A 26,971-nucleotide genomic window follows, 5' to 3' on the forward strand; every position below is an offset into this window, starting at 1 on the left:
TGGACATCCTGGACATTCTTGCCGTGACAGCAGGCGACTGCATCTTAATATGTGGGCGCTTGGCATAAATAAATTGATCGAGAGCCTCTAAATTGCTTTCTGAAATAAGAAGTCACGGTTACTTTTTTATTCTCGGTGATTTCTAGTCGAAAGCACGGAATTCTGATCAATACACAAGGTGTGCGTGAGCGCAGCGCCACCTGTTGTTTACAGTTTACTTGTTTTTACAATTCTGTCAATATTCCCTACATCACTGACATTGTTTCACATTATCACCATGCGTGCGTTTCATTATGTCCAATTTAGTTTGATATAAGTATGTATTTCAGTGAGGATAGTTTGTTATACTTTGCCTTAAATATGCCATCCTTAACCCCCCCCCCCCCCCCCAAATTTTCGAAATATCCGTTCTCTGTATATCTGAAATCAAGTTCCGCATCCCATAAAATAAGCATGAATGAAGAAATATTGACTATTTTTTATTTGAGCAATTTCTAGCCCAGCAACATACCTCTCTGCAGATTCCATGGCGAGTTTCTTCAAGGCGCTCAAGCAGTTCTCACACAAAACGTCGAGATCTCGCATGGGGTAAGCTGCTTCTGGCATATGCTCCTTTAATAAAGCGATGTCCAAATCTTTCACGCTGCCAAAGTTTCTTTGATAATAATTTTTTTTTCTTTTCTCTGCTGAGATAGTCAGCGCAGAACAACTCGCTTTAAGCTTACGATTCAGCCATCGAAACGCGGGGAGCCGCTAGGCGTATGCAGTACTCACGGACGATGCTCACGAAGTATCCGCCGGACGGCAGACACTTCGCGAACACCATCACAGACAACGGCATCGCATTAATTATCTTTTTTATAGCTGTGCGCGAACAATGAAATATCCTGGTGTTTCTTTTTGTTAACTCAGTCGCATTCGCTATTTGATCTGCGCCGCGACAACAGAAGGAAACGATTTGAGAATTCTGTAATAAAACATTGCCTCTTTATTTCGATTGTGCAAAACTTAGTGATCTTCAAGGTTGGTTAGGAGTATGAACGTATCTGAAGTGAGGAACAATATCATTAACCACCCAAGCCCGCGGGCTTTTGAACTCCTCTCAAAGCAGCATCGAAGACATCGCTTAAATGGTCATTCACAGTGAGAAGGGTGTTCACTCTTTGTGCCAGAATTCCTCGGAGGTTATAAAGTTGTCCTGGTTTAAGGCTGTATCGGGCCGGAGGTGACACACGATTATAGTTCTTATCAAACATTTCGTACGTCTGCTCGTGCATTGCAAATCGCACATATTTCATATAGAAAGTGCCTGAAATATAAGGAGAGTTTAATTAGTTTAAAGGGACACTGACAGGGTATTTATGCTCGCCGAGGTTTTTAGTTCTACGTGACATATGAGAGCTCAACTACCCAGAACAGAATTTGCGGCTCGAAATTCGGTTTCTTTCCGCCCGAAAACCGCCGATCAAGAACTGGCCGGTTCGAGTCTCGCTCACTCTCTTTTTCGCGGTCACGGGCCGTTTTCTAAGGTATCGATGCGACCACCAAGTTTAATCAAAGTCGTGGGTCACTGAAGGCACACACTCAATATTAAAAATAGAAAAAAAATATGAAACCCATTTTTTTGTGGCTTCTAAAAAGCTGTAAATACGTTGATTGAAAAAAAAAAGTTCCACAGACAACAGGAAGCATTCTGTGCGTTCGTCGTTTCGCGTATCGTGGGTCTCGCGGGGACGGCGATGGCAGCGGACGACGGGCGTGGGACCTCTATTTCAGAACTGTCGTTCGCGGTACCGGCGAATTCTGTCTACCGTTAAAAGAGAAATTTGGGACTGATCAAAAGAATTGGTATTCATCCCGTACGACACTCCCGGCCACCAAGCCGCTTTGCACGAAGACGTCGCGGAGCCGTCGCTCCCTTCTCGTGGCTGAAGACATCGCTCGCGCAAATGTCAAGCACGACGTGTCTACTTCGAGTTGAATATGCACGTGTACGATTTCTTTACTAGGTGCGAATGTCCCCAAAGCGTGGTGCTTCCCGACATCGACCCGGGAGTGCTTTTGCTAGAGAAAAATCGGCAACCAACTTTCCAACTTGCAGTTTACCGGCTGTATTATTACTAAGGAAAGAGATCCTCCAGAATCGAGATGCCCCAGTAGCTCAGTGGGAAAGACGTCCGGTCCACACGTGCTAGGACCGGGTTCGATGCCCCGTGAAATTGTTTTTTCAAACATTTTTTGACGTTTACATATCTTTTTCTTTTTTTTTACAATCATCACTGAAGAAACAAACAAAAAAATAACAAACAAATGTTGTGGACGCTACTTCGCCGAATTAAATGGTATGGGATTTTCGTTTTGACACCTGCGAACTCAATGTAATCACTTTCCACAAAATGCAAAGAGCATATAAATCAGGTAGCGTCCGCTTTCCGAGGTGCCCGTATATGTTCTACAGGAATTGCAGCCAGCCATTGGTCCCGATCCCGTTGATCTTTCGGAAACTCTGTCGCACAATGCCACTTTTTTTTCGGATGCATGACATGTGAGCCAGCTCTTCACGCAACATCTTGGGTGTATTCGTTTCGGAGCCGATCATGGAAATTCACCACGGGCACTCACTACTCATCTCCAACTCCTAAATGTACAAAACAACTCATCTTGGAGAACAGGACAACGAGCGGAACAAACATAACTGCAAAAGAATCGCAGGGCGAGTAGTTCCCGCACGCCGCATCGCACGCCGCATGTCGTGTCGTCTGCTACGGAGCGGAGAAAAAAAAAACACAAAAAAAAAACGCACGGTCGGGTGTAGCCACGTGACTTCCGCCACTCACTCTCTTCTCTCCACTTCTCCGACCTCCGTCGGGTTTCGGTTTCGGTTTTGAGCAGTTGCGTCTTTTGGCTTTATTAAAAAAATACGCTACTCTGTTGCAAAATATTAATTGGGTAGTCCTCCGACACCATATTCAAGCGCCTGGCAAAAAATAAAAAAAAAATTTTTGGGGGGTGTCAGTGTCCCTTTAGGGCAGTGAAACAAAAAGTAGCATCTGGAATAATATTAAATAAAGTAAAAGCAACACCGGCACTTTATTCTAATACTAAAAGTAAGTACAGCTGCAACTTACAAAAAAAATAGCACAAATGATTGACGACCGCAGCGGCCAAATTGGGACACCCAGCGCTATTGTTCCCGAGTGCGCAGATAGCGACAGTGCCACGCACGTTCCATGTTTCAAAGCGGGGGTGGCCGGCAGAAAGCAGGCAATTATAAAGCCTCTGCATTTAAAGCTATCTTATTCCTTACTTTTAGGGCGAGCGATACGTCAACGTGGTTGCGCACGTAAACCCGTTTCTTTTTTTTTTTTTTTTTTGGAGCGGAGCTGTTAAGGGCTAGGTTCCCCAAGATAGTGTCTCTGTATGTTGACGCAGTTAAGTATCATGTTCAACTTTCACCAGCTCGCCTGCACTCTGACTATTTTTTCGTTGTTCATGTACTTTTTAGAAGTGCTAACTTGTGTATTGTCTAAATATATTTTGTTCGTTACAAGTTTGGTGCAATTCTGTGTCTATTAACCTCTAATAGCCTTCAAGTGAAAGTCGACAGCATTTATAAACAAAAACTAAAATAAATGAGCAACTATTAAAAAGTCTAAAGCACGTGGGAAGCGATTGGGTGCACTAAAGTTACCACTTGTGCACTTGGCACAAAGCTGACGGTGCGCCAAACACGAATGAAACTCTTACCATCTGTGTGTTCGCACCGCCAGCCTCGCGTCTGTTGCTTCAGTGGTAACTCTTACGCATCCCCGCGTTTTGGTGTCAGTCCCATCAAATGACGTGGTCGCGTGGTTTATGTCACGTTGCGACGCCCTGCTGATTGCACCACGTGACTACATGACTACCGTCCGCTATATTTAATGTGGGCGCATTATACTCAAAATACAGCGGGAGTTCCTTAGACCTGAATTGCTGTAAAAACGTACACCAATTCAATTTCACCCGATAAAATTAGAGGGGGATTTTCAGTACACTTTAGTTATTCACTTCCGTTGCCCACCTTCATAACACACACCCGTTAAGCTCTTGGAATGTCTTTTTTTTTTGTTATTAAATACTAGCCCTATTTACATCCTGTGCAAAAAAAAAGTATTAATTTATTTTTAAGATTTAATCGGGATATCTCTAACTTCTAGTGTTCCCCGAGGTAAAAAAAAACAAAAAAAACAAAAAAAACTTTGCAAAACTTCGCTTTAGAAACCCTGTGTCAAAGCATAACGTACTTCAATATGTACTATTTTTTTTTTTTTTTTTTTGCTTGCACGCACGGGAAGTTTTTAGGTAATTTGTTTCTTTTTACACCCCTAACTTTGTTATGACATCCCAACACCTTCTTTTCGCATTAAGCGCACACGCAACCGACGCTACGAGCGGATGGGACCAATCAGACATCGTCAAAAGCACACAATCATGGTGTTCGTCATGTTTCCGTACGTCTTCTATGATCGCTAACCAACGAGGTAGAGGGGCTTAGAGTGATAAACCGGAAGTTTGGAAGTGGCACCCCCCCGGTTGCCGCCATGTTTTACGCAAATGTGACCACTCGTCACGTGACCTCCCAAGAGCCGTGACGTCGCAGGTAACATGGCAGCGCCCAGAGCTGGCGGATGCGAGTTTGTTCGGTGCGCGGCAGTCGTGATGTGCAGCTGCTTTCCGACGATTTCGGGCTTTTTCGTGCCTGCTGACGCAGGTATAATGTGAAAATATTAAGGAATGAGACTTTATACCCTTTTTGCGCAAGATCGCTCTGGATCATCTGGATATTTTTTTTTTTTTTTATTTAGAAAATACTGCAGATGGTTTTTCACCATCCAAGCAGGAAAGGGTTACATACGGTTTCAAACAGAGCAGTCAGAACAGTCAACATTTGGGTCATGCACACAATCGGTTACATAAGGTTTCGAACACAACAGTCAAAACAGTCAATATTTGGGACATGCACACAATCGGAGGGCAGTGAATTCCAGTCGTTAATCGTACGTACAAAAAAGGAGCATTTAAACGTGTTACTTTTAGGAGCATATGGTCTCACATTTTTTGCGTGATTCAATCTTGCAGAGCGCTGGGGAGGTGGCAAGAGGTATAAGGTTTTGTCCAGGCCGGACTCATTATTGTAGACTTTATAAAAAAAAACCAGCCTAGCAATCTTCCACCTAGACTCGAGCGATTAGAGTCCGCAATTACGTATCATGTCCGACACTGATGATAGGCGCCTAAAATCGGAAGAAATAAATCGTGCACTGAGGCGCTGGATTCTCTCAACTTTTCCAATATCTTTTATTAAGTACGGGTCCCACACAATGGACGCGTATTCTAGCACTGGCCGAATCAAACTTTTATATGCCGAAAGTTTTACCGACGAGTCACATGGTCCCAGCTTCCGTCTTAAGTAACACAACTTTTTGTAAGCCTTTGCGGTTGTACTATCTATATGGGTTTCCCAATTTAATTTTGAATTAAGATGTAGGCCCAGATACTTTACCTCGTTTACAGTTTTTATGCATTTGTCTTTAACGTGGTATGCAAAGCTAAGAGGGTATTTCTTGTGCGTTACTGTGAGAGCGCACGTTTTAGAGTAATTAATAACCATTCGCCACCTCTCACACCATTCGGCAATTTTGCAAAAGTTTTCGTTAAGCGATACTTGATCGCACGTGTTTCTGACAGTTCTATAAACAACGCAGTCGTCAGCAAACATTTTCACGGTCACACTTGTATCAATGTTGTCGGCTATGTCGTTGACATAAACTAAAAATAAGAGAGGTCCTAAGACCGACCCCTGTGGAACGCCAGATAGCACGTCACGATGTACTGATTGACATCCGTTGATTTCAACAAATTGTACCCTATTTTTTAAGTAAGCAGCGATCCATGTCACAAGGCGAGGAGCAATGCCAACCTGTTGCAATTTTATTAGTAGTAGGTGATGCGGTACCCTGTCAAAGGCCTTGGATAGGTCTAAAAATATTGCATCAATTTGTTCTCTGTTATTAATCGCATGGCCGAAATCGTGTACTACTGAGAGCAGTTGAGTAGTAGTAGACAATCTTTTTCTGAACCCGTGCTGAAAGTTGGCTAATATGTTATGGCTATCTAGAAAAAAACTTATGTGACTGGCGATGACATGTTCTAGCAATTTACAGCAGGTGCTAATTAATGATATCGGTCTGTAATTTTCAGCAAGCAGTTTGCTCCCATCCTTATGTACGGGTACAACTTTTCCACAAAGTCAGTCAGGTGGAAGACATCCCTGATCCAAAGAGGTTTTGAAAATGACATATAAATATTGTGAAATCATCTCTGCGTAACGTTTCAAAAAAGCATTTGGGATGCCATCAGGACCACATGATTTTTTACATCTAGGTTTAAAAGTAGATGACGTATACCGTGGATGTTCAAGTCTATATCTCGCATTATTGGGAAAAGAGGTACTGAGTCAATAGTTTCTTCAGAAGTGCATCTTGAACTAAAAACACCATGAAAGGTGCTGTTAAACTCGCTCGCAATTTGGTAGGAGTCAGTAACAGCATTTCCATCCACATGAAGCTGTTCAATAGATTTCTTGTTGCCCGACAGGTACCCCCAAAACTTTTGAGGCGCTTCTTTCATAAAGTTTACTAACGTTGTTCCAAAAAAATGATCACGCGCCGTCTTTATTTTTTGTTTCAACGTCTCTGTGAGGGAAGATATGACATCAGCATTTTTACGATTTCCTCTCCGTTTCCTAGATAATGTCCTTTTAAGATGTATTATCTCTCTTGTTATCCAGGGGTTCTGATGTTTCTTTTTTACTATTTTTGGTACATATTTTTGAAGGCACTTTCCAGTAATATGTTTAAAGGCATTCCATAATGTTGTAATGTCACCCTCCGTCTCAAAGTCGCTGAAGTTCAAATCAAGAGTATCAATAATAGCTTCGTCATCTGCAGCAGCGAAGTTAAAGACAAGTTTACCATCGTGACTCTTTTTTACTGGGCAAAAATTAGTCGTAAGGAAAACAAGCTTGTGGTCAGAAATTCCATCGTAAACGTTAACCTCAGTGTCCTCTGGAAAGTTTCCGACAAAAATTAGGTCCAGTGTGTTATTGCTATTTTGGGAGATACGAGTACCTTCAGTAACAAGCTGACTTAGATTAAAATTGAGCATTAATTCGAGTAGCAAGTGGCAGCTTTTTTCTTCAGTTGAGCCAGGCTGGAAAGTCGACCAGTTAATTGACGGTAGATTAAAATCACCCGCCAGTATGATTTTTTGAATGGGTTTGTATATTTGTTCCATGTGAAGTTGAATGTTCTCTAGAAATGACTCGGGAGAAGATGGGGGCCTATAGACAACACCTACGAGAGTCGAAAACCCATAATAGTCGATTTGACACCATACACTTTCATTGTCGGTTATTTCGCTTAAGATGACGCATGAGATTTCCTTTTTTACTATCAAGGCAACTCCCCCTCTTCGAGAGCCACGATAACGTCTGATTATTTTGTGAGTGGGGGGAGTAACTTCGGCATCAAGTATATCTGCTGATAACCATGTTTCCGTGATTGCAATTATCTGCGGATTATATGTAAGTATAATTTCTTCGAGCTGGTGGACTTTATTGACGATACTTCTGGCATTTAGTAGTACAAAACGTAACTGTTTCGATTCAAGTCAGTCGACGTCATTCCGTCGCTCCTGAGAGCGGATGCACTTCAGGCAGTCATTCTGCTCGTCCCGTTCATATAGGTCGTCATCAACCCGTAGTTTATCATAGTCCAGCACTACCTTACGTCCTCTGGCTTTGAAGTCCCCAGATTTGGGCCAAAGTTTGCTTCTTTTTGCAAGTGTACCCTTACAAAAGTCGTGGTTGATTGAGATTGTAGTTCCTTTTAATTTATTACAATTTTTTTGTACTTTCAGTTTTTCGTTATAGTCAAAGAAGTTTATTATCACAGGCCGCGGTTTGTCTGGTTGTTTTTTTCCTATCCTGTGGACTCTTTCCACCGAGCTAACAGTTACTCCAAGCTTCTGTCCTATTAAGTCCTGGATTATTTGGCTTCTTAATGCTTCGGTGTTTTCACGGTCGGGCTCAGGAAACCCGAAAATGACAAGGTTGCGGCGTCTACTCCTATTTTCTAAGTCGTCGAGGCGCTTTTGTTGGAGCTGGAGGTCATTTCTAAAGGATGTGACTTCCCCCTGCAGTACACGAATCTCTCCCTTGTGCTCCTGTAAAGCTGTCATAACTTCGCTCATCCTAGCGTTCACTGTTGATTCTAGCTTTTCCTGGGAAGCCGCCAGGTTAACAATTCGCGTTTTAAGGTCGTTCTGCGAAGTAAGCATGGCGTTCATCATCACCTTCAGTTCCTCTATCCCTTGAGGCCCAGGGTTTTGCTCGACATCTCCAGATAGAAGGATCAAAATGACACTCCATGCATCCACAATAAGACACTCAATTGTGGCCGGGCACGGCAGGACAACAATACATCTATAATTGCTTCGAAAGCAAGAAGCATGTTTGTCACAAACCTGAACAAAGAAGATAGACGGGCTTAGCGTTGTTGCCATTGCGGTCCCGCCGTGCCCTCTGAGGAATTCCATGGAGCGATCCTCTTTATATGCCTCCACTGGCGGCGCCGTCTTCAAACCGTGATGTGTTGGTGACGTTTCATGGTGCGCTCCGGGGTGTGCGCAGTTGATGCTCACTGCCGGCGGGTTCAAGATGCTGACTTCATTCTTGGGTGGGGTCGGCACGTGGTGAGTCAGAACACACAGCGTGACCTGAACAAAGAAGATAGACGGGCTTAGCGTTGTTGCCATTGCGGTCCCGCCGTGCCCTCTGAGGAATTCCATGGCGCGATCCTCTTTATATGCCTCCACTGGCGGCGCCGTCTTCAAACCGTGATGTGTTGGTGACGTTTCATGGTGCGCTCCGGGGTGTGCGCAGTTGATGCTCACTGCCGGCGGGTTCAAGATGCTGACTTCATTCTTGGGTGGGGTCGGCACGTGGTGAGTCAGAACACACAGCGTGACCTGAACAAAGAAGATAGACGGGCTTAGCGTTGTTGCCATTGCGGTCCCGCCGTGCCCTCTGAGGAATTCCATGGCGCGATCCTCTTTATATGCCTCCACTGGCGGCGCCGTCTTCAAACCGTGATGTGTTGGTGACGTTTCATGGTGCGCTCCGGGGTGTGCGCAGTTGATGCTCACTGCCGGCGGGTTCAAGATGCTGACTTCATTCTTGGGTGGGGTCGGCACGTGGTGAGTCAGAACACACAGCGTGACCTGAACAAAGAAGATAGACGGGCTTAGCGTTGTTGCCATTGCGGTCCCGCCGTGCCCTCTCTGTGAGCACACCTGTGAGCCAGCATCAGCCGTATCGCCGTACCGGTGCTCGGATTCGGGATCTGTTCGAGGATCGATAGAATTTTGAGTGGTTTTAGCATAAAAGTTTCGCATTCTCTTAGCTTTGTGTGAACGTTGGAATGTCTGAGAATCGACGCGAAATGTATACGTCGCATTAGGGCCTAGGAGAAGTTGTTTCAGGCCTGCGTCACCGAATAACCAGAGCGACTTCTAGCGAGGAAGCTCCTGCGATCTTTAATCCTTTGTGTTAATCGACGATTCTACATTCTATCGCTTTTCTTTCTTTTTTGGTGAGTGCGAAGTGCACACTTATTTTTCAGCTACGAGGTTGACGCTTTATTGAGTGTTTAGATGAATAAATCGTTGCAGGCACCAGCTGCTTCAAAGCTATTCGACTTGCAATAAGAACAACTGTTCTGGTGTATGCAAAGATTAACTGCACCTTTCTCTCTTTCGTAGGATTCATTGCAGCAATACTTTTTTTCATCAAGAGTGCATTGTATTAGTCGGTCAATTATTTACTTGTTCTAATTACCTGGATAAGATTATTCATATTTGTGTTCATCCCTTTCCTGAAGAGCAGTCTTGTTGAAAAGTGTTGACAATTCCTTTCGGTCTCTTCAATAGACTTTTTTGAAAAATGTGGGTTGCCTATACTTCGTATCATTGTAACCTGGAAAAGGGCAACCGCCACAACCCCCTCGAGCCAATCAGAGAGACAGAGCGAAGGTGTGTGACAATTCTGTGCAGACGAGCACTCTGAATGATATGTTGTCATGTGCCTCTCTCCAACGTGCATATTGGCTCGCCGAGACTGTAGCCTTTGCTGTTTGCCAAATTGTGATGAAACTAATTACAGTAGCTACTACTCTAATTACCCCAGGCTTTCATAGTCTGGTCATTTGTTCGACAAGAATGTTATGTTCACCATCACTGTGAACTCGGCTCAGCGCCTATTCGACTCGAATGCTGCATTAGCATTCGACGTGAACTGGGGCCCATTTGTGTGCTTTATGCCGAAAAAAAAATGGTAACAGTTGTGTTGCTTGATGGGGTTCTACAAAGGGTGTATTGTGTCATACGTATAGGAAGTGTCCTGCTATATAACAATGCATCAACACATACTATTAAAGTATATGCTCAGAGATGTTTGTTTTTGCAATTAACAACCTACAGCAGTGTGCTTTAATGTTATTATCGTGTGTGTAGTTTCAGGTATCCTCTCTGCAATGCCTACGAAGGCCCCTGGAGGGAATAAATTAATAAATAACATTTTCACATCACTGGAGTTGGTTTTCGAATGTGCCACATGTTCAGGAGAATTGGAATGAGTGCAGCCCAATGCAACAAGTCTGCCAGCCTGGTATGTCCCATTAATTAATATTGAAGAGTCAGAGATGCGAGTGTCCTCAAAAGGACCTGCGCGTGCGGTGAATACAATTCTTGGTGTATAAACTCTCAAGGCGTAAAGGCAAGCGGAAATAGGTTTATCTGGTTAGTGTATCAAATATGTTTATTTCCACTGGATTACATAATTATTGATTCTTAGTTAATGGTTCCAGAACGAGTTCTTTCTGCGATAGTCTCCTGCCAGGCGTTCAGTCGTAATACCTGTGCACCTTGTTGTGAAATGACGCTCCTGGCACGTCAGTGTTAAGTCTGGTCGAGTAGCAACTTTGACTGACTCATGCCGTCTTGTAATCATGCGTCATGTGCACCCACTGACATCTGATGCACTGAAACTGCAGCTAGGGCTGGCTTCTAATCCGCAAAAGTTTCCTTATAGTTTTCTGCATCAATGCAGCAAGCTCGGGCATGTATTGGTTATGTGGCTGTGCCTTTTGCTGTACCGTTGACTTGATAGATGGCAACAATGCTTGTTTGCTATCCAAGCCATTTCACTTCCATTTCGTGATGGAGATTCATTCTGCATCCCATGACCACTGCAACTTGTGAAAGTCTTGCGTGGCAAAGTGAAGTCTCGTGATGCTTGCAGTCCAGTTTTGAGAGCAACCAACGATTCTATATCTTAAGATCACTGAGCGGCATTCTCCCTCAAAGTGTGAAATTGTGTGCTTCGTGGCGTGGACACAGATAATTAGTATAAGCAAATTATTAGGTATTGTCCTTGGACGACAACCGACACCAGATCAACTCTTCTTGCATTGCCGCTCACCTGCTTTGTCGTACTTACCTCCCGTCCCGATGAAGTAGATCACGAGCTTCGGGGTAATGTCGGCACCAGGGACAAAGAGCGCCGAAGATAATCCTCAATCTTCCCCGGACGCTCGTCGAGACGTGGTTGAGGGTCGTTCGGCACGAACCCTTGCAGGCCAATTCATTGGTACGGGCACCTCGAGTAGACATGGTCGGCCTCATGGAGCGATAGCAGAGCGGTTTTCGGTCGGCCATTCGCAGTACTCCCGTTTCTCTGGGTGTACTTTCTTCAGCGCGGACCTACACTGGTTCTTCCCGATGTCAGGAATGCTTCGGCGTTGGGGTGTCTCCTTGAATTGGCATTGAATAGTAACAAATAGCCGGTGGTGGTCGTTGTCACTTTGTGGCATAAGTCGCCCTCGGTTCGTCAGACGCCGCATCGCTCGAAGAAGACTCCAGTTGAAATGCCTGTCGAACTTTTTCTAAAACAATCTTGGCAATCAAAATAAAAGCCCGGCAACTGATGGCAGGAACTAGCTTCCCTATCTCCTCCTGGACACCATTGTGGATGATGTCACGGATGCCTGGGGGGCTGGCGTCGAAGTTGCAGCTAGACGACTCGAGTGTCGAGACGCTAAGGAGTTGTTGATAGTGACAGGCTTGGGCATGCAGTGTACATTCAATGTTGGAAGGCTCATTGATAAGAACCCTTCGACTGTTGTCGTGGGATTGCAGACAAGGCTGCCGAAGGTGTTGTCCCTCACATGAGGGACATGGGATTCTTAACCTCTTGCCTTCAATAGCATCAGGGTTGGTGTAGGTGCTCGATCAGAAGCAAAACATCCTCCACAAGGTGGTCACGCTCTCATCGGGGCCGTGTCCTGGACAAATTCAGGAATTCGGCTGTCTCTCGTCAATTTTGGCTGATGAACGTGCACTTCAGCTCGATCTTGCAAACTTCCCAGAACGTTAAGGAGGATTCGTGGTTCTCAAACCAGTGCCTCGCAGTTTCTTCCACGAGAATTATAGGTTCTGCAGGAGCTGGTTGTCTGTCCACCCACTGTGGCGGGTGACACAGCCATGTTGTTCAATCCAGCCCTCGACGTCTTATGCATCTTGCGTGAAAGGGCATCAGAGTGCGAGGTGCGACGGGCTTGCAAACGATGGTGGGAGCGGACACGGTTTGCTGCTCAGGTTTGTCATTGTTGGCTTAGTCAGCTTCGGTTTTTCCGGCAAAAGACCTAATTCCAATGGTTCTTGCTGGTAGCAGCAACTGGCTTGAATTTCAGGTGCTTCGTGGTGTATTTCCGAGGTACCTCCTTGTTGTACTCGCTCGTCTTGCGGTTTTTCTGCCGGGCTTGGGATAGGATTTGGTTCCCGGCTCGCCGGGGGTTTAAGACGCGGGATGATGTGCCACCCGTGTCTTGTTATCGGAGAAACTCGGCTGAGGAGCCGCCAGGTTCCACACAGAGTGAAAGGCTATGGGTAAAGTGCGTAGCACCTCCACCAGAACATACAATGACAGCTGAGCATGGCCTGGAACCTTCCAGAATAATAAATATTGATAGAAACTAGGACAGGAGCAAGCATCAGTGACAATATAACAAAACAGACAGAAGAGAGTCTATCATGACCACTAAAGAAGCTGCATTGCTTTAGTGGCATTCTGTCCGAATAAATCCTCTCCTTCGGGGTTTGGCGACTGCCGAGGATGAGCTGAACTGAAATGGATGTGGGACCACTTTTCTGGTAACGAGCCGCTGCAGACTGTCGTGGCAAAGCGGCGTGAACGGGTAGACTGGGTAGGATAACACGCGCGATGAAATGTCCATACAGCTTGCAATTCGCGTAACGAGTGTTGATGAAACTTTGGTGTCGACGAAACGTGCGAAAGAACAGCAGAATCAATACCAACAGCAACACCTGTGCTCCGTGAAAGTACACGTTTACGCCACAGCAATTTAGTAGGCAGCACAGCATCACCTAAAGGACGGCACAGGAACTACCAGCTTGAAGGCAGCTCTCCGGCGCGCCGCACACCTGTGCTCCGTGAAAGTGCACGTCTACGCCGGAACAATTTGGGAAGCAGCACAGCATCACTTAGCACGGTGCGGGAACTACAAGCGTCAAGTCAGCTCTCCGATGCACCGCACAACGAAAGTGGGCCTTCGGTCATTTGAACAAAGCGGCACCACGATTGCACACTGCCAAGCACGAATCATACGATTTCCGTCGCTAAACTGTGTATCCAAATATATTGCACACGCTTCACTGCAGATCTTGAAGGTTCCGATGGTCAACGCGAGCACGGAAACGTTGCCTTAAAATTTATCCTAGCACTGTCCGAATGAATCCGAAGTCCGAGCAACGAACGGCCGATTGTCTCTTTCGTGGCAACATCCCCGTCGGTCACCAGCGAAATGCACACCGTTCCTCCGTATTTTCACGTTATACCTACGTCAGACACCACGCTGAACTCTGAAGTCGCTTTCGACCGGCCTCATATGACAGCTTCCGCGTTTGAAATCAACTCGCCGAGACGAACGACAACCAACAAAGCATCCGACAAGCTCCGGCCCAGCTGGGGCCAGCCGCTGCATGGGCGCTGCCATCTTTCCTGTGACGTCACGTATTTGGTTTGGTCATGTGACGAGTGGTCAAATTTGCGTACAATGGCAGCCGCCTTATGGGGGTCACTTTCGAGTGCAGACCGGAACCCCGGTTTATCGCTCTAAGCCCCTCTACCTCGTTGTCGCTAACCCAAGCATGAACCGAAAAGACCCAATGACTTGCACTTTTGACGCTGATTCATTGGTTTCATTAGCTCGTAGCGTCAGTTGCTTCTGGGCTTAAACTGAAACAAAGTCTAGACCAATACGCGGCTCTGACATCATGCCTCTGCAGTGGCGCTGTCGTCGCCACGGCGCATGCGGAGAAGCTTCACCTCACGCCAATCTGGTTTCTGTACTCGCGCAGTGCCCGCACCTGATGTGGGGAAAAGCGTGCTTGTTTGTAAACAGCGTGTCGGTCTAGAGATAATAACGCCTATACTCCGTCTCACTATAACTCTAGAGTGCAGTCAAGGCTGCAGGGTAGAGAGAGAGTCCCGACCTGTTGAAGAGGAGGGCAAGGAGGAATGGGGGTGGGGGGGGGAGGGAATCCCAGCTCGTCCTAGCTCCTTTCCCTCCTCTTGAACAGGTTGGCATACGCTTTCTCCCCAGTAGCTTTGGCTGTACTGTAGAGTTCTGACAGAGTATGTGTAAGTGCGGAATTTTCCTGCGTCAACAGGAAAGGCAAGCGTAGGGTGCAGATTGGGCAGGACTCCGGCGTCATCGTTCCGATGGCCCTCCGAACAGGACTCGCGTTCTCACTGATTTGGCACGAGTTCGTGCTGAACACTGACGTAGGACTCGCGTCCAACCGGCGCCTCACGGTCGCCTCTTTGAGTGATGCAGCCAAATTCAGCACTTGGCTTTCTTATGCGGTAAGTGCTGGGGGTTGGACAGACTAATCTTTTCTTTGTTCCGAAGAATGAAGACGGGGGAAGAGTGCGAGAAGGAGAGGCTCACCGGAAGTGAAATAGGTGAGATGTATTCTAGCCCAATATTATTATTACCTCTAGACACGCAATGTTTCAATAGTATCGCATTCCAAGGCGTGCGATTGAACTGAAGTATCTATCAAATCAGTATATCTTATTGGATGTTTTTAGACCGTTCAAGCTAAGGTCAGAACAGATGGAAAACGAGATTCGTCAGCTGCGCAAAGCTAGTGAATTATGGTTAGTCAGAACTTGATAAGGGCCGTTAGTTTGCACTGGGCAAGTCTGGACGATGTATCTCGTATCTAGTTCACTTAAGGATGATGTCGGTTCGTTTTCTCAGTGGTGAACAAAAGCTGTCGTAAAGTGTATTCGCAGAGCATTCACGACCACCATTTTGAAGCCATCTGTCATGGCGTTAACGCCATGACACAAATCTAAAACAAAGCTAAACATTTCTGTAGGCCGGGGACATTTAGTTGCTCTATTTTCTACAAATTAAGGCAGTATTCGAACGCAGCTATGCGTTTGAAATAATGTGAATGCAACGTGATACAGGACGAATGATTGGCTACCCCAATCGTAATTCATATTTCAATGGGTAAAACAAAACTAAAATACAAACCCTTACCTGCAGCAAGCACCACTTTTCCTTTCAGTTTGGCATGAACTACGTATTGCGTCGCTTCTCCGTTTGCTTGAGGAAGCACAATGCGAATTCCATCAAATAAGACGGGACACTGAAGCGTATTTTCGTTTTGTTGCACTCGTGTGCTACACCATCCATCTCTTTTAAACCTGTAGTCTAAACCAAGAAAGACTGCAAAGGGATCGCTTCTGATATCAATGAAAGTGCCATCGTCGGACTGCAGGAATTCTCGCAAAAATATTCTTCGGCCATTCGGATTACGTTTGGCCAGCTCACACACAGTTTTGAGAAATACTTCGTCAAAAAAATATTCCAATTTGAGATCTGGTTGTGTCAATGCTCCTGGTGAAAAAAAAAAGTGCAGGGCTTTGAGAAACAATTTACTGAGCAACAAAGCGTCTGACAAAAAAAAAAAGGAGAAAGAAAACATATTTGGTGACGATATTGTCAATCGATTGAATTTGGTAATCAAGTTAGTAAACGCAATATTTATATGTATTCTTTATCAAGCAAGTAGGTAGATGTGTCGCGGCTCATTTATTAGGTTTATATATAAAAAAATACACTTGTAGACATGGTAGATCGGTTTAATATATTCTAATTCGGTGCTGTTGTTTCTTCTGGCTAAATAATAATAGCTAAGAGATGGTGCAATAATTTCCTATTCCGGCTTTAGGTTGTAGAACGTTGCGCTTAGTAAATTTATTCCTTGTGAAATACGCCAGCTGATTGAACGTGATCAGAAAAGCGGCAGTAATCGCCGGGTTTGAATGAAAAATTGTAGCAAGTGTAGTTGTTAGTAAAATATAAAATACAAGATTAATATTTTTCTTCACTTTTAATACAATATAAGAGAAATGTAAAAAGCCAACAAAAACAAAAAGTACAGTGATATATCAGCGGACAGGTAAATTATATAGTTTGAGCGGTTCTGGACCTATCAAATGACTCAACGCAGGTATTCTTTTTAGAATTGTAAACAGAAAGTAAAAGTGAGGAAGTATTTTAAAACAACAATTTACTTAAAATCACCAGGCTTCTCCCAACAACTAACGGAACGTAATGTTTAGAACGTGTAACGAGCGCGACGTCGTTTTTATTTTATTTTTTTTTTAAATATAGGTCGTGTATTTTGTCTGACATAAAATAACGTAACGCTGCTTGAAAGAGCGCAATGTCAGCAAAAAGTAATGTTGTAAAATGCTGTCACTGAATAGAACGCAACTTCTAGTTGATAGAACTAGGCAGCAGTGCAGTGTTTACTTGTCAATTTAAATTACCGTCTTTTAGCCCCGTGACATGCATTGTTTTGCTAATATCTATTCGCCACATATTGCAGGGCGAGATACACAGAACCTAATTTGTATGTAATCCCGCCATTCCTTCCACAATGTAAATATTAGCCAATTTAAAACTTAGTAGGTGAAGGTCGTTGGTAATTAATAATAGGTGGTCAGGATGCTATGATAAAGGAACATCGTCAGATCTTTGCTGGGAGTAAAAAGGGTCAGGAAAGAGTGTGGAAAGACAATACAGTAAAACAATATTTTCCTACTTACCAGTGGCGTGATACTCGGAGATTATCCACAGGAAAATAAGGAATCTCATGGCTATGTACAGTCAATAACTATTTCGTTCGTAGGTTTTGAGTTCCAGTAGTTTTATACCTGGAAAAATATTCTTTCGCTAATATTCAGTTTCTTTTGAGTGCCAGCAAAAATGCTTTCCGATTGTTTTGATATAAATTATTGTGTTCACTATTGCACTAAATAAAAATTCAAGACCCCGGAAACAGTAGAAGTTTTAGATGTTCGCAATCAGAAAAATGATACCCATAACATAAAACTTTGGAAGAAGGCATGTAATGATCAGGGCACTATATGGGTATGAAGCGTAACGTTTTTATTTATTGATGTGCCGAGGCAATTTCACATGTGTCGCCGGAGTTGAACAGCCGAATTAACAAAGCTGAGGTAATTTCCACACTGTGGAGATTGCAGAAGGCTGGAGTGCCTAGATATTGATTTCTGGCTGCGCCTTGGTAGAGTGGCGACACTTTTGGAGGGATCAAGTGCCGCTTTTTCCTTGTTCCGGCCTTCCATTTGTCTACTGCGATTTGTTGACCTCGTATATTCGAGAGTTGTGGAACGGCTTGAGTCGAGCCAGCATGTGGCGGGGGATGGATTTCACGGTGACGTTAAATTTAACGGGGAGTGCCCGGGGGGGGGGGGGGGGGGGGGGGGGGGTGCCTAAAGGGATGCTGAACCGAAATGTGGGCTCCCAAAACAAGGCTGGAGCGACAGGCGGGGGGCACTGCAAAATCCCAAAACATCACTTATTCAGCGATATCTCTAACGGATGGCAGTATTTTCGTAAAAGAAGTGCGCGATTGAACACAGCCGATGAGGCTGGTGATCAGACGTGTGACGTCGTGGTTCTCATTCCCTCTATTCTTTGCTTCATTCCCATAAGCAGGTAGGTGACCCGAAGCGAGGAGGATGAAGCGAGGACGTTTTCTCTCATTCTCGACTGTTGAAAAGAATCGTCACGTCACATGCCTCGCTTGATTGCGCCCTTCTTTTTGAAAAATACGGCCATCCATTCGTGATATGTTCGAGTGATGTTTTGGAGTTCGTAGCGTCCCATTCAACGCGTCTGTGGCCTTATTTTGGGAAGTCAAAATTTCGGTTTAGTATCTATTTAACTAAGACCCATGTACTGCTTATGCAATTAACACTCACAAAGGCCTATTCCAAGTCAACCGGAGACATTTTAAGAGTCGCCTCACACCTAGCAGCCCTAGAAGTTTGCCAGCGCACGATTAACAACGTGACTGGTGGACTTTACGGCGTCGTCTGCTACCTCAACGACATTAATGTCACTGAAAGGACCACTGCTGAGCAGTTTCGCGATCTAGAACAGGTTCGCCAGCGGCTCCAATACTACGGCTGCTTTCTCATTAAAAAGGAAGGGAAAAAAAAACCGTTTTCATATGTAAGGAAAGTCCACTGGGGAGTTTTTTTACTGTTTGAAGCGAGAGCGGCGGTTTTGAGGAGGAGGACGTATACGGCTAAATTTCAGGAGATAGACATATTATGTGCTGCCTGCCATAATGAGAGCGAGACGCTAGAGCCCTTGGTTTTGAAGTGCACGGGGCTTTGCCCTGCGCTCCCTGAATGGGTAACGGATCTGGCCGGGGCCCTAAGGTTTGCTGGCAATGAGGGAAGGACGGACGAGAAAAGGATTGCAGTCACAAAGGGGCGATCAGAAGATTAAGGGAAATTATCTAAAAAAATTGAATGAGCACAACTACTAGAACAGCTGAGGACACGCAGGACGGAGGAACATTAAGACACCCTTCCGCGTGGCTCCGGCTAAACGTCTTAACACTGCAGTGGGACAGGTTCTGGGGTGACGCCGACAAGGTTTGACCAGTGAAAAACTGGTGACTCCCTCCCTGGGGGGAAGGGGCGGGGGGATGTTTTTTAGTTGTTTTGCCTGATCCCCCGAAAGTCATCCTGATGATATCCGACGCCGCCTAGTGATAGTATTGGCTTCATAGGGCGGGAGAAATCATGTGTTTTTCTTTTTAGGCTTAGTCTAGGTGGCACAAGCTACCGTCCGTTACGAAGGGTGTAGTCATTAATATTCATCCATCCATCAATTCAGCAGGTTGAATACCTCGTGTCCGACGGTTTTACACCTTCCACTAAAAAAATGTGTGAGGTAGTCCAAATATGCCCGAGCCCCCAAAAATATCGGGTAGCTAAGACATCTGCTCGGCATGATGCACAATAACAACAAAGCAGCTCTAAGATGCGCGTGGACCTCTTCGTGTTTATATGAAAAAAATTACTTCTTTATCGCCCCCCCCCCCCCCCCCCCCAATTTCTTCCGATCCTGGCAAAAAGATTTGCGCCGCTCAACAAGCTATGGACATTTTTCACATAACCTCACACCGGCGTGCAACTAACGCACCTTCAACCCGGTGCAATTTTGGGTTGCCCGCTGACACAGGGTATGCAGCTGCGAAGGGTGTGAAAATGCTTAGAGACGGACGTCGTGCATGAGTTTGTTTGGTTAGTTCCGAGTGTTTCTTTGTACCGTATCATAATTTTCAAAGACCTGGGGTTGACTGGTTATCACTGTGTATTCGTCGGGGGAAGAAATAATTTTAATAAGCATAAGAACAATTGCGGAAAATATGCGGTGAGCATACAACCTGCAGCACGAATGTGGGTGCAATGTTACTGAGCGTGATATGTCCCATGTCCCCCAAGGGTCTTTATTTATTAGGTCACTTGATTGCGAACGTAAATCACGAGGTTTTCGTATTAGGTTCATCGTCACGTTTATGCTCACGACTACTTCGTCTAGAGAAAGCAGACTGATTCCAAACCGACGCCTGTGCTCCGATTAGTATATCACAGCAAGGTATGCTATTAATCCATGTCATCTGAAGGGTATAAAAACGTTTCGTGCCAGCACTCCAAATGCAGCTATCAAATGCCGAGAGCTGAGGTGCATTGGCTAGATTAGCCTGTTATTAATTCTAATTCATTCGTTGCGGAAACTTAATCAAAACACTCCACCGTCTTCGTCCTAGTTCTTTCGAGGAGGCAAGGTGATGTCCTGTCATTAGCCAGATGTTTCATTATCTCCTGTGTTATACAAGATGCCTTCGTGGTTCACGGACGAAGTTTGACGAAGTTACCAGAGATAGCAACGGACATCGCCATAACAAGTGTCAGGCCCTGTTATACTCCAGTACAACAGTACCTTGATAAAGGCTGGTCTGAAGATGACAGACTTTTACCACGGGCCGTTTTATAGACACCGGTCCGAGTTAGCCATCCTAAACAGCTGCAATTTATAAAAATCGCGAGCATTGGTTACACACCAGATCTGTCAAAGCGTCTTAGACTGTACTTATGAAGAACACGCGGGGCAAACCAAGATGAAGATGCTGGCACGTTCATGTTTGAAGGCAACATATGGACAAAGAAATTGACTTGCAGACGTAGAAATGCGTGCGTTGCAGCAGTTTCTGACGACAAGCCATAAGTTCCTCTTCATCTTTAAGAATCTCCAGGACGACCGTAGTACATAGTTCGCTTATTTCCCGAAACATAATCAGCAGAGCTCCCTGATTTTCATCGATGCTTTCAGCAAATGGCCCAAAGTTGTTGAAATTATGATGGTGATTGAGGTTTTATGATGCAAGAGCAACTTAGGCCATATTGCGCCAAAACTAAGGTTTTTGCAAGGAGCTTAGAGATCTACTGCAATCTATACGGATCCGATCGAGAAAAGCAAACCCTACTTTTCGGCCCGCGTAAAAAAACTACGCATCGCAGAACGCTCAAACTCCGCCAGAATGTAACCCTAGCGGTTCAAGCAAGATGCCGAAGTTTCAGAACATGAGCCTACCTGGATCAAAAGATAAAAGAAAAAAAAACGAGAAATCTCTACGGGGAGGCTCCGACCACGGAGAGACGCAGATGGAGACCGTCTGCTTTGCGTTGCATCGCATAGGTGGCGCCACCACCTATGCGGGTTGGCGGGTTATCACGGGCATGTGCCAGGCTTGGCGGCAAATTCGGGATTGTTCTCTATCATTTCTGAAGTTTCACTTACGCACTGCTTTTCACTGCAACAGAAGTAAAGATTACACGCTCTAATTTGTGATACTTCGGTGCAGTTGCTCAGGCATAACATTTCTTCATGCTAATTATTTTAGCAGATGTCGTCTGTTTTGCTCTTTGCAAACCCGAATACCGGTTCTACCGTTGACCACTTTTAATCTCTACCGTGTTTCGCTGCACTTTCCTGCCTGATGAGGCAATTAACCCAAAAGCAACGCGCGGACGTCGTGGTTTGGTATTTAAAGCGCAGAAGCTTTAAGGATGCTCGCCGCCGATACCGTCGAGTGCACCGTTCCAGGCCGCCGTCAAAAAGAACCATCTGGAAGTGGGCCCAGCGTTTTGGCGCAGTGGGCAGCGTCGCGAACAAGAAGCACGTCTTCGCCAGCATGCCAGAGAAAGAGCAGCTCGCGTACGGGATCACGGGTGCTTTCGAAGCGTACCCGCACCTATCCACGAAGGGAGCGGCAAGTTTGTTTGGAGTTTCAGATTACACTGTGCGCCGGATTCTTCGCCGACACAACCTGCATGCTTACAAGGTTCACGTTCTCCACGAGCTGAAGCCTGAAGACTATGAAAGACGGCTCGATTTTTGCCGCGAAGAGATCCTAAGGATCGCGGCCAACCCCTCCCATCTGGACTTCCTTCTGTTCTCGGACGAGGCCGTCTTTCACTTCGACGAAAAAGTCAACGCTCAGAACTGCCGGTACTGGAGCAACGGCAACCCACACTGGACAATGGAGAAGTCTCAGTACTCTCCCAAGGTAACTGTCTGGTGCGGGATCTGGAGGGAGGGTGTTGTTGGGCCTTTTTTTTCGATGAGTCTGTGACGGGCAGAAGTTATCTGCGCATGTTGAAGGAGGACTTTCTTCGCGAGCTCGAGGCCCTCCACATGCGACGACAAGTTTGCGTATTCATGCAAGATGGAGCGCCCCCGCACTGGTGAGCCTCCGTCAGGAAATGGTTAAGTGACACCTTTCCTGTAGGATGGATGGGAAGAGGCTCGCCCAGCATGCCATGGCCACGGCGATCCCCTGACCTAACAATCTGTGATTTTTTTGTATGGAGGTTCATCAAGTCACAGATCTACACCGGCCGAATCTCCACCCTCGACATCCTTAAGCAACGCATTGAGGCTGCGTTTCTGCTCATTACGGACGAAATGAGAGATGCGGCGTTTGCCGAATATGAGGCGAGACTTGGACGTTGCACCTGGCAGCTGGGAGGTCACGTTGAGGCAGAACCGTAGGACTACAGTGTTGCCTTCCAGTGCCTGGCCCTGACGCACTCCACATACTTTCATCTGGAAGCAAGAATAGCTTCCGCCATGTGCGTGGTCTTCTCCCGTTTTTATTTTGTTTACCTCTGACAAATGGCCCTTTTTAGGGCTGCCAATTACGGTTGTCGGCTGCTGAGCTATAGCTGCTCGGCGCTCTCCCGTGTCTTACTCATCTGGCGTCTCCGGACCATGCAAGTGGTGAAGCTGGTTCTTTGACGGCGCAGCTTATTTGTCCAGCATTTGACCTAAATACCAGTGAACCAAAAGTACTGAATTCCTTTAATAATATTAATAATAATAAATTCGAACCTGTTCGAGACTCGACATAATGAGTAAACCGGGTCACAAAGTCGCTGAGTTGGCATCTTCCGCCTCTCCCTTTTTTTTAATTTTCATTGCCAAAAAAAAAAAACGAAAAAAAGGGGAAAAAAATTAAGTACGCAAACATAAAAAAAAAACGGTACAGAAGTTAAAAAGGGAAAATATATTGGCCCAGCTGAAGCTCATCTGCAACCGAAAGGAGGCTCCTCTCACGGCGGGGTCAAATATTGTAACTTTAAAAAAATTTATTAGGTTATAAACAGTTTATTGGCAGTGAGCAGACATGGCCACTAGAGGAAGCTGCCACGTCCGTACCGAACTTCACATAATCTGCAGCACCAAGTGTTGAAGGTGCTATCGAACGGGAAGAATAGGTGCACCGCGGCGTTCAGGTTTGCGAAGAGCAAAGCAGACGACATCTGCTAAAATAATTAGCATGAAGAAATGTTATGCCTGAGCAAATGCACCGAAGTATCACAAATCAGAGCGTGTAATCTTTATTTCCGTTGCGGTGAAAAGCAGTGCGTAAGTGAAACTTCAGACATGAGAACAACTCCGAATTTGCCGCCAAGCCCGGCAGATGCTCGTGATAACCCGCCAACCCGCATAGGTGGTGGCGCCACCTATGCGATGCAACGCAAAACAGACGGCCTCCGTCCGCGTCTCTTCGTGGTCGGAGCCTGTTCGTAGAGATTTCTCGATCGGACCCTGTACAACTTGTCTAAAAAGCCACTTTTCTAGAGGAAATTTGAAACTCGATTGAAAGGTACCAAGGGTTGAGCACCAAGCAGAAAATGTGGATGAAAGGGAAGGTGATCTCGAAAAAGTTTTGAAAAACATGATCGGCGCTTTTTGTTTAAAGATTTGTAGTGCCACAGGTTGAACCAAACAGTCAGCTTTGCCATAATAGTCGCAAAGTTTAACATCCTAACCCCAGAGCAGCTGCAAATGAGTTAAGCAGGTATGACCAATAGACTACTTCCATAAAACCCTGCATGCAACACTGCTCGAATTGCACTCTGGGAAGTGGTTGGCTACAGAGGAGAGTGGCATGGTTTCGGTTTCGATCAACACGTCGAGACGAGATTATAGACAGAGCGTATTGTCACGAATGACAATGGATGAGGCGATGATAACTGAAGAAACTAAACGTTCAGTGAGGTGAACTTGGGCCCAAAACAAAAGTAAACAGAACATAACAGTAGAGCGTTGCGGGCGTCGATGGCGGCGTAACAGCAGGATCGTACGTTGGGGCGAGACTGACCGCAGATCGCCACGCGTAGCCCTTTATGTACGCGCGTTGGCTTCTGGAGCAATCAGCCTAGAAGGTTCGGCGACTATAGCATTCGGAACTCGATCAGAGGAGAAAGTTCTCGAATTCACGAGAACGTAACGTCGAAAGAATAGATAAAAGAACATTCCACTGACTGGAATCGAACCTAGACTTTCCGCGCGGCAGTCAAGCGCGGTAAGCAATCGGCCACGCAAGCGGTCGCTCGCCGACGCGCGTGGCAGTATCTCATGTTCTCTGGTCCAGAGAGGGTCATTTTCGGTCTTAAACTAACCTAAATGGCCAGACCTCGAAGCTTTAGCACAAGCCCGAGACGTATAGCTTGTTTTAACACATGCTTGTTGTATAGTCGTGAAGCGACACCCTTCCGCGCCTTCCGTGAGATGGCACCATCACCTCGTCTTTGTGCAGCATTGCACGGGACTATACTCTGTTTCACCATATGATGCACCGCAAGAAAGGCTACAAGCGCAAGCTCCTTGCTCTAGGGCACATCTCGGCGGCACAAGCTCTCGTCCGTTAAGAGTAGCTCCCAATGCTATGAGCTCGCGCTTCTCGCCTTGCCTGCGGTACAACATAAGGTGAAACGGAGTATAGTAACGTCATTCTCGTTCTGGTCGGCACACAGTCTGGTCTTGTCTGAGTTCCTCACCTTCCGCGGCCGTCCGGCCTGGTACACAACTAGCGACGAGGATGGGGTTTCCGTTCACACCGATAAGCGTACAGGAGTCTACGTTGACGTCCGAGTGACGCTCTTTGCCTCATCGTCGGCCCCGCGAGTCGTCACGTTCTCATTGACACCGGCTCTGCTGTCTCCATCATCGGGGAGGAGCATTTCCGGAGCCTGTTCCAGAACAAGGTGCAGCTGAGCAGCCCGCAAGTTGCCCTGCTGGAGTTCTCACGGCAGAAGATTCCTGTGTGTGGTTCCTTCTGCGCGCGTGTCGCACACAAGAAAGAAGAGGCCCTGCTGACCTTCTACGTCACGCCCGGTGGAGCATCGCTTCTAGGCCTGGACGCCGTAGAAGTTCTGGGTCTTCAGATTTTGGGCGCCGAACTTCGCTGTTTTTACGCCGCTGCAGAACCGACAGTTGCCACGTTTGCCTCCACCCCTTCCAGTTGTCCTTCAGGCACCGTCAAGCCCACCCTGGTTGCTCCAAGCCCTGGTCTACCAGCGCCCCTCTTGACCGAGTTTGGTCACCTTTTTCACCGGGTTTGGAACTTGCCAAGGATGTGCAGCACAAGGTCAAGATCAAGCAGTCCGTTGTTCCAGTCGCGCTGAAGTTGACATGTCTACCACTTCCCAGGCGAAGATTTGCAACTGGGACCAATTGGTCCCAGTTGCAACTGGTTTATGAAACGATTCCCAGTTGCAACTGGTCCCAGTTGGAGTTGGTCCCAGCTGGAATTGGTCCCAGTTACAATTGGTCCCAGTTACAACTGGTCCCAGTTGGAGTTGGTCCCAGTTACCGCTAGTACCAACTCCAGCAACAATGAAACACGGCACAAAATGGAAGGTTGACAATTTATTATCAAAAACTTGGAGAATGAAACTAAATAATAGCTTCGGTGACGTACACGCTCCGGGTTTAGCCACTTGCTTGCGACAGTTGAATCGCTTTTTCAGAGGTAGTATTCGTGAGATGAAGGAAGATCGGCCGCTGGCGTCTGTTAGCGAAGACGTCCTCAGCTTATCTTCCTATCGGGTGAAGAAAGGTGCTCACCCGTGATCCCGCGTTGCGCAGGTGAAGGCCTGATAAGCTGCGGTAGCGCTCCCACCTTGCAATCTATGTCACAACAGTCGAACATTTTCGAGGTAGACCTCCCGCCATTTTCGCCATTCTGCTCTCCGCGGCGTTCTTTCTTCCGTCCAGTCTATGTGCGTCCAGTCTTTCCTGGGTGCCCTCCGATCGCTGAACTGCATCTTTCCATCCTCGAAGTTCATCGCCGCCACCATGGTGTGTGTACAGTTAGGTCCAAAGTAGCGCAGCTGTAGTTTTGATATTTTCACAACGACGCCAACTTTGGTGATGGCGTCCGCGGCGTCCGTCCGACTCTGGCGTCAGCATAGGCAGCGCCATCTGTCGACAGCGCGTACCACTAATCCGCACCCGCGTGCCACGGCGGCCGGCTAGCTCTGATTGTCCAAAAGATAAATTTATTTAGTAAAAGAAAAAAGAAAAGAAAAATACTGTAGGTATTAAAATAAATGTTTTAATATATTTTAATAATGCACTAAATATTCATTTAGGTGAACACATTATGTCACTAATTATATTTTCTAATTAAAAAATTATTTAGTTAATTAAAATTTTTATATTATTTATAAATATGTAAATGTAGCCAGTAACTCAAAATTTCCCTATTTGTATAAATCTAAGAATTTAAGTGTTCTTAGTTTTCTTCATTAGCAAAGGTCACTACACCCCCAACTTGTCAAAATTGTTGCCCCGTGTGAACTGGGAACGGGAAAGGTATTTGAAGTCCGTCTGGGAATTGCTCCAATCAGTTGCTTTCCTAACTGGTCCCAGCTCACTCCATTCCCAACTGGGAGTCAAACCAGTTGACTCCCAACTGGAAATGGTTCAAACCAGCTGACCCCTCAGCTGGTCCCAGTTGGACTCCTATTGGTCCCAGTTGATTCCCAGTTGGGACCAGTTGATTCCCAGTTGGGACCAGTTAGTCCCAGTTG

General features: G+C 46.0%; 1 protein-coding gene across 1 annotated transcript; it reads right to left on the reverse strand.

Moving 5' to 3' along the window:
• Positions 1 to 1,067: 1,067 nt before the first annotated feature.
• LOC120842150 lies at positions 1,068 to 17,357 on the reverse strand. The gene is made up of 3 exons (XM_040213179.1): positions 17,309 to 17,357; positions 15,732 to 16,091; positions 1,068 to 1,309 (listed from the first exon to the last, which is right to left on the reverse strand). The coding sequence occupies exons 1-3, from the start codon at positions 17,355 to 17,357 to the stop codon at positions 1,068 to 1,070; spliced, it is 651 nt and encodes a 216-aa protein (XP_040069113.1).
• Positions 17,358 to 26,971: the final 9,614 nt, after the last annotated feature.

The sequence above is a fragment of the Ixodes scapularis genome, unplaced genomic scaffold (genome assembly GCF_016920785.2).
Source record: "Ixodes scapularis isolate PalLabHiFi unplaced genomic scaffold, ASM1692078v2 PGA_scaffold12__126_contigs__length_90152505, whole genome shotgun sequence".
In the NCBI taxonomy this organism is placed as follows: domain Eukaryota; kingdom Metazoa; phylum Arthropoda; class Arachnida; order Ixodida; family Ixodidae; genus Ixodes; species Ixodes scapularis.

Bases quoted from the DNA above. Each gene is read 5' to 3' on its own strand.
- LOC120842150 (XM_040213179.1), bottom strand. From the start codon at position 17,357: ATGAGATTCCTTATTTTCCTGTGGATAATCTCCGAGTATCACGCCACT. The intron at 16,092-17,308 runs GTAAGTAGGAAA...TTTTTTCACCAG, and splicing joins CTCCGAGTATCACGCCACTG to GAGCATTGACACAACCAGAT. The intron at 1,310-15,731 runs GTAAGGGTTTGT...CTTATATTTCAG, and splicing joins AAAAGTGGTGCTTGCTGCAG to GCACTTTCTATATGAAATAT.